This window comes from Apis mellifera, linkage group LG3, assembly GCF_003254395.2.
Source record: "Apis mellifera strain DH4 linkage group LG3, Amel_HAv3.1, whole genome shotgun sequence".
In the NCBI taxonomy this organism is placed as follows: domain Eukaryota; kingdom Metazoa; phylum Arthropoda; class Insecta; order Hymenoptera; family Apidae; genus Apis; species Apis mellifera.
This window is the reverse complement of record NC_037640.1, coordinates 3,167,373-3,184,980: the sequence shown is the minus strand read 5'-3', so window position 1 is coordinate 3,184,980 and position 17,608 is coordinate 3,167,373. Positions and strand designations below refer to the sequence as shown.

The following is a 17,608-nucleotide window of genomic DNA, read 5'->3' as shown; positions in this document are numbered from 1 at the left end:
TTGATTCAAAAGCTATAGTGATAAGTTTTTAAATATTTATATGTAATAATAACAATAATTATACAAACATTGAACCAATTAGAACTTCTGTTGCCTAGGTAACCGTACCATATGCTGCTGACGTCAAAGCACGTCTGCACTAGTCTGCAGTGACGTCAGAAACGCAATGCGAGTAGTTATGTTTACAGAAAAATTGAACTTGAATTATATAGACCTATTCCAAATATGATTGTTTTTTAAAAAGATTTTAATGTTTTGTATTAATATTAATATTGGTATAGATTTATTTCCATAATTATTAAATAGAATAGTTTTGTTATACTAATCGGATATATTAACAAAAATATTGCAATAAAAATTAGATTTATAAAAATATGAAAATATTTATAATAATAATGCAATAATATATAATGCGTTAATTTTAAAATAATTTTAAAAATTAAATTGTTTCATCATAAATTTGTATTTTAATATGCTAATTATTGAATTTTTTTAATAAACATTTATGATCAAAAAATTTTATAAACTACTTTAAATGTAAAATATTATGAAATAAAAATTTAAAGATAAAAAGGGAAACAAGAAAATAATATTAACGTGAAAAAATTGCAAAGAAATTATATAAGTAAACAGGTAGAATTTAAATAGAGGAAGAGGAAGAAAATCAGTTGGAGGGGAACGGAAGATTGTACGCAGAGACTGGCAGCACCGACGCTTCAAGAAACATAGCCCCGCGCCTCTGCGTGGCGCCACGGCGGTCCGTGTGAACGCGTACACGGAATTTTCGTGTCGTAAGTTCGAGGCAGCGACAACTACGTCGCCGTCCTTCTCGTCCTCGACGTTATCTTTCCGTCCTCGTCGATAGAGGAAAAAGCTACACTTTGTATAGTTAGCTATGTCCTCTTCACGAGGTAGCGGCCCGGAATCGGGAGAACTCAGCGATTCCGAGGACGGTTATTTGGATACAGATCCATTAAGGTATGAGCTGAGAAATATACAAAATGTGATACACGTTACTCGACAAAACATTGACGCTCTGAACAATCGTTTTGCTGGATTTCAACATCCACCTTCGATATATTTGAATGAGTATCAAGAATTAACTAGCAAGTTGCATGATTTAGAATCTAAGGAACAGAAGCTCAATGAATTGTTGAATGCTGGTCGAGTATCTGGTAGTGCTTCCACATCAGAGAGTGAATCTCGTGATGCTAATGCATCTATTAGAGGTCAAAGAACGCCAATGAAATCTCTGCTCAGGGCATATTTACCTAATCAACAACGTACAAGTGTACAGGTTCGTGAAGGACTTTCATTAAGAGATGCACTTGCCAAAGCAATGAAATTACGGAATTTAACTACAGAAATGTGTGTGGTATATATTTTGGGTGCGGACAACTCCAGATATCTTACTTCTTGGGATACCGACATCTCATTGCTTGACTGCGATGAAATATCTGTGGAAATTTTGGATAAGTTTCCAATAACTACTTCCATTTCTCATAACTTTGTGCGCAAGACTTTCTTCTCACTAGCATTTTGTGAATGTTGTAGAAAACTCCTTTTTCAGGGATTTTATTGTAGAACTTGCAATTATCGGTTTCATCAAAGATGTGCTGGTGGTGTACCTGCTTTATGCCACCAAGTACGTATGCAAGATGCTTATTATCAAGCATTGCTAGCACATAACCTTGAAAGTACTGCTGGAATATTACAACTTCCTTCTGGATATGGATTAAGTAGAAGCATGTCTCCATCTCTTGCTCCATCAAGAAATCAAAGGCATCCACGTTCTTTGGGACAACAAGATCGTTCCAGTTCTGCGCCTAATGTTTGTTTTAATATGGTAAAACCAAGTGGAGAAGCTGCTAATATAGACGAATACACTAGATCTCAGAGTTTAGGTCGTCCTATTGGTACTACACAAAGTGCAGTATCACCTGGTAGCAGCCCAACAAAACATAGTCAGTCAACACAGGCTAGTCCTACTAGTACCTTAAGGCCAAAAAGACCAAGAGCAAGATCAGCTGATGAATCATCTAAAAATCTTTTAGCACCTAGAGAATCCATAGAGGATTGGGAAATTCCAGCAGATGAAATTTTGATTGGAGCTCGTATTGGATCAGGTTCTTTTGGAACAGTATACAAAGCTCATTGGCATGGCCCTGTAGCTGTAAAAACACTCAATGTTAAAATACCCACTGCTGCTCAGTTACAAGCATTTAAAAATGAAGTTGCAGTTTTACGTAAAACACGGCATGTAAATATTCTTTTGTTTATGGGATGTGTTAGCAAACCACAACTAGCAATTGTTACTCAATGGTGTGAAGGTTCTTCGTTATATAAACATTTACATGTATTTGAGACAAAGTTTGATTTATTCACATTAATAGAAATTGGAAGACAAACTGCACAAGGAATGGATTATTTACATGCAAAAAATATCATTCATCGAGATTTAAAGAGTAATAATATATTTTTGCATGATGATCTCACTGTAAAAATTGGAGATTTTGGTTTAGCTACAGCAAAAACTAGGTGGTCTGGTTCTCAACAATTTCATCAACCAACTGGATCCATTCTTTGGATGGCACCAGAAGTTATAAGAATGCAAGAAGAAAATCCATATAGTTTTCAATCTGATGTTTACGCATTCGGTGTGGTTTTATTTGAATTATTATCTGGCCAACTACCATATTCGCATATTAATAACAAAGATCAAATATTATTTATGGTTGGACGTGGAAATTTACGTCCAGATTTAAATAAATTGCGATCAGATACTCCTAAAGCACTGAAGAGACTGACAGAGGATTGCATTAAATTTTCCAGAGAAGATAGACCAATATTTCGTCAAATTTTAGCTAATTTAGAAAGTCTTTTACGAGGATTACCTAAAATAACCAAATCGACATCTGAACCAAACTTAAACAGGACGCAGCTACAATCAGATGATTTTGTATACACTTGTGCTTCGCCAAAAACTCCAGTGAATTTCCAGTTCGGAGCATTTTCCTTTTATCCTTCCGGTGGGAACATATAAAAATATCACCCGAAGTAATGAGTCTGATGCAATTTGCATAAAATATTTAAAAAATTTTAAACGAAATCGTAATAAATTTAGCTATGAACAATCTATGCGATTCTTTCCAACTACACTTTGACTGTGTTGCAACTGTTCGCTCGATGTAGAATGTGATTATACAATACTTAATGCAATTAAGAAAAAAGATAAGGACAGAAATTCATCTTATTAATTGACGTATCCGATGTATTTCATGGCAAGAATGCATATGTAGCTTTTACCTTTACATACTTACTATCTATGAGAAGAACTTTTATTTAACAACTTTGCGTGTATCAACACATATTCGTAAACATGTGTATACATGCATGAACAAACACGTGTATGCGTGTCGCGTAGAGGTCTGTTACTTTTGTGGAATCCTTATGAAGGATGTAAAAATAAAGTAAGTAATAGAAGTAACGGCATTTAAATTCGCGTGGGCCGTCATTTGTCTGTGAAGTATTTTTGCAAACGCCGAAGTGATTTTTGTACCTACTTCCTTCATGTTTGTCTTCAACATGCTCACATAAGAATTGTTCCTTTTCATATCATTTATAATTTATAGTTTAATATTAGAATGTATATAAGTTTCATTAAAATTATCTAAAATACGCGTATATTATTTTTAAAAGCGAAATATAGACTCTTTGAACTCAAATTAGATATTCTGTAGTAATAGACGTTTTATAATAATTACCTCTTTTTTTGTAGTAATTGTTTTCGATACTAAACATATTTGACTGATATTTTTTTTTATATATTTTTTTCTACGAAGTAAATTCTTTTGGTCTAATGAAACCAAAAGGTTGTACTGTATTAAAAAATGACGAATGAAATTGAAAGTCAAATAAAAAGAGATATATATACTTGGCCTTTAAGACTTCATCGATATTATAAATTATAATGATAAGTGATATGCGAATCATTTGTTTTGGCTTGATTTGAAACATTATTAACGAATCAAGGCCTAAAGATCATTTAAATTCTCATTGATGGGTAAAAAGGAGTAACATCGTATTGCAACTTAGATTAAAAAATGTTATTGACTAACTTCCATTTTTTTTTTCCTTATTTTGTAGTCGACTATTGTTCCTTGCATTTTAATATTTATTAATTTTTATTATTTTTTTTTTTTTTTTTTTTTTTTTTAAGTTTTTTTCACTTTATTTGAAGCTTATAATATAGGAAGAGGCGCGAATTTCACTTCGAAGTGATAAATTCATAAAGTATTTATTACATAGCATCAAAGACTTGAGTTCTATGAGATGATTAAAACTTTTGTTAGGATTAAACGTGTTTCAGATAAGGGCCCGATGAACAATAAATATGTTTATAAAGAAAATGTATGCAGAAACTACGAGTATAAAGAGTATTCAGCGAAAAAGATAAATAATAGAGGGAACTTTTTGGCTTGTGTGTCGTGTAATTTAGGGGACGTGCAGTAGTAAAAAAATTAGTGAAACTTTATTCGATGGGCATCTGAATCACGCTTACGCGATCAATGATAAACCATACTGACTACGTAACATTTTGCATCATTGATTCGCGGGCGTATCCTAAAATTTAACATCGATGCGGCACTCGTCAAATCGTGACATATTTTCTGAAGCATATGAAAAGGCCTAAGAGCAAATCTTTAAAATTTCATTAGTTAGAACGAGTGATCTTGTTTCTAAAGCACGTGACAACCCGATTTATTATTTATTTATTTATATATAATCTAAGTGTGATGAACTGCAATTAAAAAGTAAAAAATAAAAAAAATGAAAAAGAGGAAAAAAACTAAATAAATAAGTGCCGGATTATAAAATCTTGAGAGTGTATGATTGCGAGGAACTGTGAAAATGCGAATTGTAGGAGAAGAGAAAACGTGTTCGAATGTGTGTGTGTATGTATGTGTATGCGAAAAAAAGAGAGAGAAAGAGAGAGTATGAGTAAAACGAAAAAATACCAATGAACACGTTCGCCGGAATAAAGGAATGCACTTGTCATTGTTAATGACGCTTTCTCGTAACAGGGAAATAGTGAACTGTGAAACATAATTAACAATGTTACAAAAATATTAAATGGAAAAAAAAAATGAAAAAAAGGAGGATGTTATGTAAGGTGCGGGGGATGGCTAGCTTTCTAATAGCTTTCCGAGGTTTTTTATAGTGCAATTTTCTAGATATGGTAAAATCTTTGAAAGGATACGAATGGATACTCTGCGATGTACAATGGTTACGCTGTATAATATAGAAGTTAAAAACCTATTTCTGCATTTTTTACTTACGTTTATATTTTAAACCATTTTATTTTCGTGATACAATTCAGATTTTGTAGAGCATGTTATCTATTGTTCGATAGAATCCTTTGTTAATCCTTAGTTAATTATGTGAAATAATTTTTTTTTGTTTTTATTATTTTTAGATTTTGATTTTGACGCTTTAATTTATTATAGAGAATATTAACATAGATAAGAATAAAATGTTTATTTAAATATATATAACATATATATGAAGAAGTGATGAATATAAAGTAAAAAGAAAGCAAATTATAAAATTTGTAACCCTCGCGCTCTACGTCCTCCTTAATCAATCTTCCTATATATCACTATCAAATTTTAGAATATTATTTTCTCGGAAAACATTCCTCTGTACATTGCTTTAATATATATCGTACATATAGAAGGACTTGTATGTGATTACAAAAGATGGAACGTGTTTTTGTGTCAAACTGAGAAACTTTTTATGTTGTTTAGAATTAAAGAAAGTTGGTTCTTCGAGGCACAGAATCAAATCGAAAGTAATGAAACAAATAAAATTGATTTATTTAAAAAAGAATAAAGTCTAGTCTTATTTGATGTTTTTAAAAAATGGAGTAGTTTTTGATCTATGAATCTTCAGAATTTTTTTTAAATATGAATTCGATAAAATTTATGATTTTGATATATTAAAGAAATTGATAAAATCATTTTTGGAGAATGAAATAAATGAATCATCATCAAATATCGAATTTACTTTCCTCGAATTCTGCCTCGAACTTCGACTAGGATTGACACGAAAAAACGATCGGATGAAAGATATTTCGTTTGATTGACAGACGTCGCATCGCACGTATTGACGTATTGTAATAGAATTTCGGCTCCGTTTTGGTCAAATTACGCTGAAGTTGCTGTTGAGTGAAATGCATGTCTTGTAACAAGATAGCGTGGCTGAGATTGGAGATACTTAACACAGTCAATCGCGACGATCGATTGATCATTGTATTCAACACAAAAAAAGAAAAAAATTTAAAAAAAAAAATGAAAAAGAAAAAAGAAGTAAAAAATAAAAAGTTGACTCTTCATGTAATAAGTCTCGTTATTCCTTTAACGAAATTTAACATATTTCATCGATTAATCTAAAATATTATCGTTGAAAGAAATATGCTATTGATAAATCTTACAAGTATGCTTTTGGATACAAAAATTCATTCGTAATTTTTATTGTTTCTTGTAGAAGCGATAATAATACTCGAATAATGACACTTCATAATATCAGTATTATCAAAATATATGAATATAATATAAGTGATAATTTTGTATAATGGAAAATTTTAATTAATGTATTCATTTTAATTTGTATTAGAAGTTAATCAAACATATTATTTGTTTTGATTAGAATCGTATAGCTTTTTGAATTATTGAGTAGATGTATTCACAGATCTACATAATTTGAAAATATAAACGAGATTAATAATAAAAATTCAATCAAAAATTTATCTTCAAAATTGCACTTTAGTTATCGAATGTTAATCGAATCAAAATACAATTTTATTATATTTATATTTTATTTCAACTTGGAGAAAACAATGAATACCACTGCCCTATATATGTTCTCTATGTAAAGTAATATTTGTACACGATAATCTTTTAAAAGCAATACGTAAGTATTGTATAATTACATTTAAATCAAATATTGTGTTAAGTTTATATAACTGTGAAATTTATTAGCATTCACCACCTGCTGTGGTATTTTGTTCAAAGAGTTGTGAATTAATTAGAATTTATTGCAAATCGATTTTTTCTCATAATTATTTCAAATAAAATTAAGTAAGTATGAACAAATTGTTTTTTTTTCCATTTTATTAATTTTAAGTTAAATTTAATGTAAATATACATTATATATAACTTCATATAACAAATATTGGATTGTATGAATAACATATTATTTATGATTATATAATCATTTTGCGCTTCAAATATTGCTCTTAAAGTGTAAATATGATTTAATCTGATGAATATCATAGTATTGATGGTAGCTTCTAAATGCAATCATGAAAATCAAGAATCCTTATCGGAAGATCATGACATCGCAAAACTCCAGTAATGAGATTTTATAAAATTCCTATTCTTTTTATTCTGCGAAAATCTAATTTTTAATAATTTAATTTAATCTTTATATATTAAATTGCATTAAATTTATAATATTTGCTTTTTATAAAAATAATCTTATATCAAAACTAGTATAAGTGAACGTACTCTCACATAAGGATATGATCGCATATAAAATTCGAATATATGTTATTATATATATAGCAAAAAATTCTAGTATTAGTTGGTACACATATAAACAAGAACGCATATATATAGAGATTAGAATCAACAACACAAATATACAAGTCTTGTTATGTGTCTCGTTACACGAGAGTGTATGTGAGATGTGTAGAGGGAGCGCGCATGCGCAAATCCAGCTGGCGCCTTGACCGGCAGAATAGTCGATGCTGGAACTTCGTAGTGCGAGTATCTGTGTTCATCTTTAACATTTTATCATCGTTAATTGGTACGCACTTATATTCGCGTATATACATATATATTTGAGTCATAGAATAAGTGAAGAGTTTCATTTATGTACAATCGTTGTGAACAGGTGGATATCGAGGTCGCTTGTATTATTGCGCGAAACGAGGTTAGTTAACTTCAAATCGAATTTCGGGTGGTCATTTCAAAGTGGAACGACATCGTGAGAATATTTGCCTTGAAGAAATAATCTTTGTGATTTTTTTTTACAATATTCAAATTAAAACGAATATGATTTACGGATTATATTCATCTCTCAATTTTTTAAACGATATTTCATAACCAATCAGTCAAAAATAGTATCGCGTGTTCAACTGATCAGAGTTTATTTGAGTTTTTTATGAATTTACTAACTGTTTTATCTTTCTAATTTCTTTTTTACATCATTTTCATGATATTAAGTTTAAAAAACGTGAAGCATTTCTGTATTGAATAGATACCGGATATCGGTATGAAACATTTAAATATTGACAGATTGTTCGAGTAAACGTTGTTCCAATTTATTGTACTTTCAATAAACAGTGAATTATTTAGCATCGAAGTATTCTTTGTCTTTTGTCATATCATAAAAGTAACTTATTGAATAGAAAAAAATGTTATGATAAGGAAATTGATGAAGATCAATTGTATAATGATATAATTATAAAAGTACGGATTAATTGTGAAGTTATTACATGTCGATTCAATTATTTAGAATGCTATTTGTCAAAGCGATAAAGTGACATTAATATAACATAATTTAATCGTATTCAAAAAGAGTATTGAAGAAAATGACATTGACCGACAAATAAGAGAGCAATCGTAGCGTATAAATTTTATGCCGCGGAATTGAATGTTGATTCAAACATTGATGTAGCATTAAACATTTTTATAATTGCTGTGAATATTACATTCTTACTTTTTCTCCAATATTTGAATTTTAATATTTTGATGTTTATAACTTGGAATGTTTATTTAGTTGATTATGAATCTGTTTTTGATATATTTAACAACAAATGTTATGTTACATCGCATCAATATTCCGATATTATTTGAAATGATAAAAGAACGTTTGAAAAACTTTTCATTTCTTCCAAAGATTTATGATCATATCGCGTAATTTGGTTTTACATTTAGATAATCGTTATAATATTATGCCAAGATTCACAAATTTCGTATTTGTGGCTTTTTTGAATGTCGTTCCATTCTTAGACACGTAAGTGTGCTCGTTAAAAGCTGGAGCACAACAGATATCGTGCCAAAGTTAATATCGATCGTTCGACTTTTATAATTTGTCAGGGCCTTTTCTATTACGTAAAATTATTATATATTTCAAAAATTTTTATTATTAATTATTCTTTATTATTTAACAGACACTTAATATCTAAATTTAAAAATCTAATATTTAATATCTAATATCTAAAAATGCATTTTTTTTAACATAAAAAGAAACGTTGTTTGCTTACATTTTTTCTTCCAATTAATGCCATACATTGTATTTGCTTTTCATGTTTCTTGTATCTGTTAAGCTTATCAGTGTGCACATATTAAAGGAACATGTATAATTATTCGCGTTTTCGTTATTTATATATTCTTTCGTCAGAATATTAGTGAATAGAATATTTAATCAGCTCGTTCTTTTATTTCTTTTTAGAAATCTGTATCGAATTCTAATAGCAGAATAAAAGAGTTCATCTCGGGAGGAGACAGAGGAAGAAGACTAGAAGATCAAACAAATTTCGTCTTATCTCTCTCTTGTTCCTGTCAGTATTGTCTTTGCCAAAGACCGCATCGAATCTGATTTTTTCCATTATTTTTCTTCCATCTTCAAGAATTATATTATTTTGTTTTGATGTAATTGCTCGCTAATCCAACGATATTCGTCGCTGAAGAAACTGGAACAGCCGTTGTCCATAAGTAGTGATCAGACCTTGCCAACTCGTTCTTGTAATCGAAACATGTGTCAGTCACGCTCTTAAGCCACGTATTGTCCAAATATCATATCTTTAGCTTGTGCGGTGGAAAGTGGCCGCAGAAGGGTTGAAAAGAATAGAAATTTTCTCTATAAATCGATCATACTATGGAGAAAAAATCTTGGTCGATTAATGAATCGAATTCGATAAAGTTGATCTGAATATTATTTCTTGATTAAAGAGTTCGCTCTTGAGGATAATAACGAGTTCAACGAGTGAACGAATGTGCAAAGCAATAGAGTGGGAGAATGAACGATTGGCAGCTTTGGACATGGGATAGATGATAGATCGCAAATAATGGGGTGGTAAAGTGAACAAGAAGTGCAAAATGGATTGGGTGCCTCGGCTCAGGTAGCCAGAGACGACAAAGTCGCGGGCACCAGGGCGAACGAGCCCCGAGCTGCTAGCAAAGCTTTTTCTTTTCTCTGTCTATCTTTTGTTCAAGAAAAAAAAAGATATCGCATGGACGTCATTGATGGGCGTATTTTTCTGAAAGACTGTTTTTTATTTTTTGTCATTTACCGATCAGTGTTATGGAAAAAAAAAAAAAAGACTGAACGTGATAATCAATAAATCAACCAAGGAATTAATTCGCAAGCTTTATCATTGTCGGTGAAACGTATTGGAGGGAAGATTGAACTGATTAATCGATGCAACAGATCCCGGATTTATTCTAAGAAGGAGAAGAAACTTGATACGAATTTACACGTGATCTTCGATCCAACAGAACGCTCGCGTCTGACTCACAAAAAGACTGAAGAACATATGTTGATTCATTTGTCGAAAAATATTTGCATATCGCGTTCTGTAGAATATATACTGGCTTTCATTTGTTGCGTCACACGTACATATCTTTCGGGATCTCATGTAATTGTTATACATACACACGTGCATGTACACATACAGCTTGTCATACCAGCTATACGAGCTTTTGAGAAATTTCTGACGAACATATACACAAAACATTATACGCGTGTCGTAACACGCTTTTTCGACTATTATATATACTGCAAATATATTACGTACATGTACATGCGTATAGAAATAATATATATATACATATATATACATATATAAAATACAAAAAATATATATATATGTATATGTATCTATGTACATGTAAAAAATCTCTTTCGCTGCCTAATAGAAGTATTCGTGGATAAAGTGGCGCATATAATACGGTAAAGGATTAACTTCCCTATTGATATATTTGTCCTTTTTTCTATGAAAAGAATAATTTCTTTGTGCCAGAAGATATTTTTTAATTTCAAAGAAGGTATGTTTCTTCATTTTTTGTTTTTCTAACGAAACACGTATTGAGAATAACGCGTGCAACGAAAAACTAATAAAGAAAAGTACTCAGAGTAGTGAGAAGTGTAGTAGTTGAAGTGTGATCGTTGCACGGGCTCGCAACAGATCAGGATGGGTTGTGGACAGAGCAAAATCGGCAATATCTATCCAAAAAACAAGAAGAACAAAAACAACACTGGCAAGAAAAACGGAGATTCTATCGGTGAGTAATTGACCGATAATTATTTTTATTTTCAATATAGAACATTATAGAACAATATCCGCTTCAGATGTTTCAAAAAATTGAATTTGAAATTTAAATTTTATTTATTATCCACATCTTTCTTCTCTCTTTTATCTCATAGATATTCTCTAAAAAACAATAATCGTTCGATATAATTATAAAAATGATACAAAATAGTTAATTATAAGTTTAGATGCATAAATATAATATAAATACATAATGATTTGACTAGTTCCCTTCATGATTAATAAACGCGGAGGAGATTGGCATTCTTCGCGTAATTAATGTCGTTTCTCGTCAATCTAGCTCTGTCGCGTAATTGTTGACCTGATGATGGTAATTAAACAGATGTGTCTCAATCTAGGGCATCGACACCCATCGCAAGTGATTAAACGGTCACTTTGATTATTCTGTATTTCTTTGTATCGAAATAATGTTTTTCTAATACACGAGAAAATGAACCGATTGAATCGAATTCTACTTTTAAATTGCATCTTTTATATTTTAAAATAGTAATGGTATTTAAAATTATATATTTGATTAACGTGTGTCATAATCGTATTCAAGATAATAAATACACTATAAGAATATTATATTGCGTCTTGTCAACAAGATCAAGGTCAAAATTGTATATTAATCTAAAAAAAAAAAACTATTAAGAGATCAAGAAACTATATTATCGTATTCTTGGCGCCTGTTTTATCTGTTAATTAACTTTTAATTTTTCATTGCGAATTTTAGAAATTTGGAACTTATCGTAATATATAATGCGAATTATTTTGAAACAACCAACAAGTTTTTGGAAAAATATTATTAATTTGCTTTATATTTTCATTATATTCATTTCCATTATATCCGAGGACGAAAGAAAAGTTTTTCACTGAAAATGACAATTGAAGATAAATTGGCAAACCTCTTAAGTTTAAAATTACGTTCCAGAACAGTTAGAACTTAACCATGGATCGTTGCAGAATAGATATCCATATTTAGATTTCACGGATCTGTCTCGAGGCTAAATTGTAATTCTTGTTGTATAAGTACTACAAGTTCCTCGTTTCTATTTGTTTTTAACGTAATGTAACGAGTTTTTTCGTAAGAATCGTATCTTCTATATATACATATTGAATGTTCATTCGCTTAGAATACCTTGTTTCTAGTAATTATTTTCATTAAAATAAATCAATTGTTTTATCGTTGAATTTCTTATTAAACTTACCTTATTATTTTTACGTCATTACGTTTAATATCGTTGATTCATATTTTAAATCAGAAAAACGTATTTAGCTTCTTATAAAATTAAAATAATACTGTGATTTATCATCCATGATTTCCAATTTTTTATTTTACTTGTAAAATCTATCGGATAAAATAGATAAAATTTAATGAATATTTTTTTCAAATTAAAAAATGATAATAATTAAATATGTATTTCTTCTTATAACAATTCTTCTTCTAATTTAAAAATAGATATATTTTATTCTTGGAATAGATAGCGAAATAAATATATTTTCTATTTTTTTTTATATTGATAAAGTTTACAATAAAATTTTCGGAAATTTCGCAGCAATTGTCGCATGAATCATATTATCATTAATATCTTGTTCTTTTTATTGATTTCGATGAAAGATGAACAAGTACAAATGAATGTCGAAAATAATTAATAGATAAGATGTTTCATTGAATTTGTTATCATAAAAAAATTTTATATTAGAATTACATATAATAAAATCTTGTCAATAGAACGGCAACAAGTATATCCCGCGTACGTGGCCACGCACACGTACGCACGCGTGTAGGACCGATCGATTTTGTTCTTAACATATATCACTTGAGGTAGATTAGGTTCTGGGTTAGGTCATGCTAAAGGAGAGTATAACATAATATCTTTTAAATAGTAAATTAACATTCAACAATCCTATTCTATTGTTGTTCACACGCCTGTTGTTTCATTTGTTAAAAATGATCTTTTTGATAAGCATTAAATATATTTGATGATATTCTCACGAAATATTCTTTACTGACAAAAATTTCCTTTCATTCATTCAATTTGTTTTGTTATCGTTTCGTTGGCAGAACGGATTCTATATTTCTATATATTCTGATAATCAAGTGTTCAAACAATACGATGTCTATTTCGAGCTATGTTTATCGCTCTAATTTCACTAGCAATAAATTATCAACGACGATTAAATAGAGATAGATTTTCTAAATGGTAAAATAACGCGACCTAGATTCGTTGATTCTGTTTTTTTTTTCTTTTTATCGATTAATTCTTAAACAAATATATTTTAATAGTAATGACTATTTTCCATTCAATGATTTGTATATCCATAATAGTAAAACACATACTAATGATAATAAAAAAAAAAAACAAATCGGTATATCACACGACTTGAAATCGCATGTCGGATCGTGGTTTGTTGTTTACCGGCTTCGACGGCTGCGAGCTAAATATATCATGCGATAATTCTGATATTTATATCATTATGAAGGCTTTGCTACAGTACTTTGAAACTCTTCTGTTTAATAATTTATATATGTATCAAAATTATATATTTTTAATTATATGTATTTAAATAATGGCTTAAGTGACAGTTACATAATAAGATCCTTGATTCTATATCTATTGCTCAACCTTGAAAACGATCGAAGATCATAAAATTGTATTGAAATCTATTTGTTATGTCATAACAGTATTACGTTAAAAATAAAATGTACAATATTTTGTAGAAATTATTTATAATATAAAAATCGAAGCTAAAAATATATTTTTTATTGACCATTTCTAATATAATATTTTTAGAAAATATAAAGTAGTTATTAATACTTTACAAGTAGTTATTAATATTTCATATCTTATATGTATAATTATTGCAAATATTCTGGCAAAAAAAATCCATAAATATTTGTGTTATTATGTATTACGTATTATTAATATGTAATATATACGTAAATTCAAAAATATCTATATAAGAATTATTATAAAAATTCGTTGTATATTATTTATTATTTCTCAAAATAAGTACGTATACATTATACTAATATATCAATATGATTTTAAATATTTAAAAATATATATTTAATTAACGTGAATTGTTTGAACATCAAATTTTAAATATCGTATCTGAAATATTACAGTTTTCAATTTTCTACTAACTGTGAAATGTTGCGCGCGCACTTAGTTGCCAGTTCACACTGTTTACAACGTTGCCATTATTTAAGCGGGAGTATATGCCGCCAAACGGTCAAAGTGCTTGTTGTGTGCATGCAGACATTCGGTATGTATTCATATCTTGGATCGAGTCGCGTGTTCGAGTTTGATTTCTATAGTGTTTGACCGGTATTTCGTCAAAATACGCTAAAACCGACACATCTTTACTTGGTAAACAAGACAAGTTCCAAGGCCTAAAGCTGATATTATCGTACTCGGTAGTAGAGCAGTTAACGACTTGCCTACGTGATCGTTGTTCCGCCTATAAAAGGGTCGCGTCTCTCTAACATCAGTGTCTGTCTTTCGTAGCAATTTCGTGTGTAAGCATCGTTCGTTTCCATTATTGAAAATATTGTTTCAATATTTTCTATTATTTATATCTAACGTTTATTGATTATTATCACAAATTTATCGATATACGCAACGTTATAAAAGTGAGGTTAAGTAACCGGTACGTAAAAGAGAACTTATCAATCGGTGACAGTGAACGGTTTTTATTGTACATCATTGGAACTGACATTCCATCTGAGTGGAGGATCTTTGTCCTATCAGGACGTCGGATTTTGAGAATAAACAGAAGAAGGCGAAGATGTGGCTAAAAGTACTTAGGCAAAATATATCACATTTTGCCCGTAGGACAAAAGGTAAGATTTGTTCATTCAAATTAGAATTGAGAAGGGAAATGAAATGTTAGTTGTCGCTATGGAAAAAGTATCTATTTATAGATATTAGAAATTAAACGATAATGTAGAAAATATAAAGTTTTTTTATCTTTAAATAATTTATAACCAATAATGAATGCAGTTATAATAGAATAAGTAAAATAAAATATTCATGTATAATCTCAGTATAGGTAATTCTATCCTCGAATTAGGCTGCATTCTAATTTAAGCCCGTCTCGCATTTCGCGGTCTTTCGGAGAAGTGAATTGTGGAATGTGCGGTGACGATGCTGTTGCAGCTGCATGACTCACGGCTGCTTCAGCAGTACATATCCGGCTTTTACATTATTCTAAGTTTGTTAACCTTAAAAAATCGTATAAATATGTTCCATATTTAAAATGAAGTTTATTGCATGTTATGTAACTTTAATGCAATTATTATGATACTTAATTTTGTATTTGTATCGATTATAAATAATTGAGTACTAAAAAATTAGAAATCGAATATTCTGCAATTATATTTTTTTATCAATAAATAATCTTTGATATCTTTAATAAGAAAGTACACATTTATTATACGTATAATATATATGCAATCAATTTTTTTAAATTTTGATAATTGTTATCTTAAGTCTTAAAATTAATATTATATATATATAAAATTATATATATAAAAATATATATAAAAAGCTATAATCATATCATTTTTTTCTAATTAATTCGATCTTGAAAACAAGATATGAAATAGATGTTTATTTCAATAATTTTCTTCAATCTATTATCAATGTATTGTTAATTTCGGAATAAAAACTTCCACTTATATGTCATGATATATATATATATCATTCATATAGTGCATTGCAATTTATTAATAGATATCTTATATGCATATAGTGTATAATTTATTATATGTTACAAAATAATTTTTTTCTTTGGCACAAAAGTTATATATTTCAAATTTTAGGGCAAGATTTGCTGAGTCATTTTATCGTTATTTAAATTTCTCTTTCTAAATCTGAAGAAAGTTAAAACTGTTCGATATTTCATTGAAAATTTAATAGCTATTGAAACAATATGTGGTACTATGCTATACAGAAAATATCTTCGATCGAGTTGCATTCGATTTATTCTGTCAATCTTGTATAGACGTCACTTTCCCCTTTAAAACATGTCTCATACGCATATCTTGGATAGGGAAACGAGAAAAAAATACGTTGATTATGACAGTCATATGACTATGCATAGACTATGCGATATTACACGCACTGGCGTAGACTCTCGAAAAAGATTGATGCGTAGTTTTTAGATTATCCATTGGATTAATAAGACGTAAATAGACAATTTATTTCGAGGATCGCCATTCTATCAAAGATATTCTTTCTATATTGAAATGCTGCTATCAATCTACTCTTTCTATATTTACATATTGTCATGCAAAAATAAAATTTCAAAAACAGTATTTCTAGTGATTTTAATAATTAACGATGAGTCGTTAAAGAAACATTGCGAATGTTTGCGAATTAACTAGTTATGACGTAGAATATCTATAATGTTTTTTCAGAAAAACATACATACATTGTTGAAAATTCATTATTTCAAAGAAGTGGTAAAAATATAGAAAGAGGAGAGAAGAGACAGAGAAAGAAAGAGAGAGAGAGAGATTGTGTTTCTACGTACAATTTTTGGAATAAACGCGCAATTTAAAAAGTGCGCAGATAACAGCGAGATATTTAATGATATCTCGTTCTTATCGACTAATAAAAATCTTTATTATATAGTTAAATCTACCTTATCTACATATATCCACCAATTTGAATGGCTTTGTGCATTGCTCACACGGTATAATTAAAAATGATTAATCAGTAATTAAGATTCTGAATGTCTGAAATCACAGCAATTTTTTTTTATTTAATATAGTTTTTTATTCGATGATCGATTTTAAGTTAGTAGATGTTTATTTTTTTCATTCGCCGATATTGAAAGTATAATCATTGGAATAATGCGCAGTATTCTTGGAAATTCTTCGAAACTCATCGATTCAACACCATTTATAATTTTTATGCACCTAATAATTATTTATTTACCTCGTCAATTGCGAGGTTGAAAATACAACGTAGATGTATGCGTTACAATAATATCTGAAGCGGCAATTTGTTTTCGTTGTTAGTTTGCACGTTATAATAAGTCCAAAGGTTAACTCTTGAAAGTATTTAACTACTTTATTAACGCTTTATGCAAAAATATTATTAGCCTTGCCTTCTTAAATTTTATGTTCATAGTTTTTGCGAACGAAAAAAATAATTAAATAAAATTAAATAAAAATGGCGCGAAATATAAATCGTTTCAAATTTTCATGATTTAAGA

At 29.4% G+C, this 17,608-nt stretch overlaps 2 protein-coding genes across 4 annotated transcripts in view; both read left to right on the top strand.

Moving 5' to 3' along the window:
* Positions 1-698: 698 nt before the first annotated feature.
* LOC413448 (raf homolog serine/threonine-protein kinase Raf) lies at positions 699-5,319 on the top strand. Its single transcript, XM_396892.6, has one exon. The coding sequence runs from the start codon at positions 896-898 to the stop codon at positions 3,041-3,043; it is 2,148 nt and encodes a 715-aa protein (XP_396892.2). The 5' UTR covers positions 699-895; the 3' UTR covers positions 3,044-5,319.
* A 2,463-nt stretch (positions 5,320-7,782) lies between these two features.
* Positions 7,783-17,608, top strand: part of LOC100577638 — a 31,990-nt gene continuing 22,164 nt past the window's right edge. Inside the window, exons 1-2 of one of the 3 annotated variants that reach the window (XM_006558424.3) lie at positions 7,783-7,869; positions 9,520-11,351. In XM_006558424.3, the coding sequence (XP_006558487.2) occupies positions 11,261-11,351 (91 nt within the window). In that variant the 5' untranslated portion in view covers positions 7,783-7,869; positions 9,520-11,260. Of the gene's footprint in view, positions 7,996-9,519; positions 11,352-14,622; positions 15,228-17,608 lie in introns of those variants that run through there. The other 2 variants (XM_006558423.3, XM_003249256.4) reach the window with 2 other exon arrangements.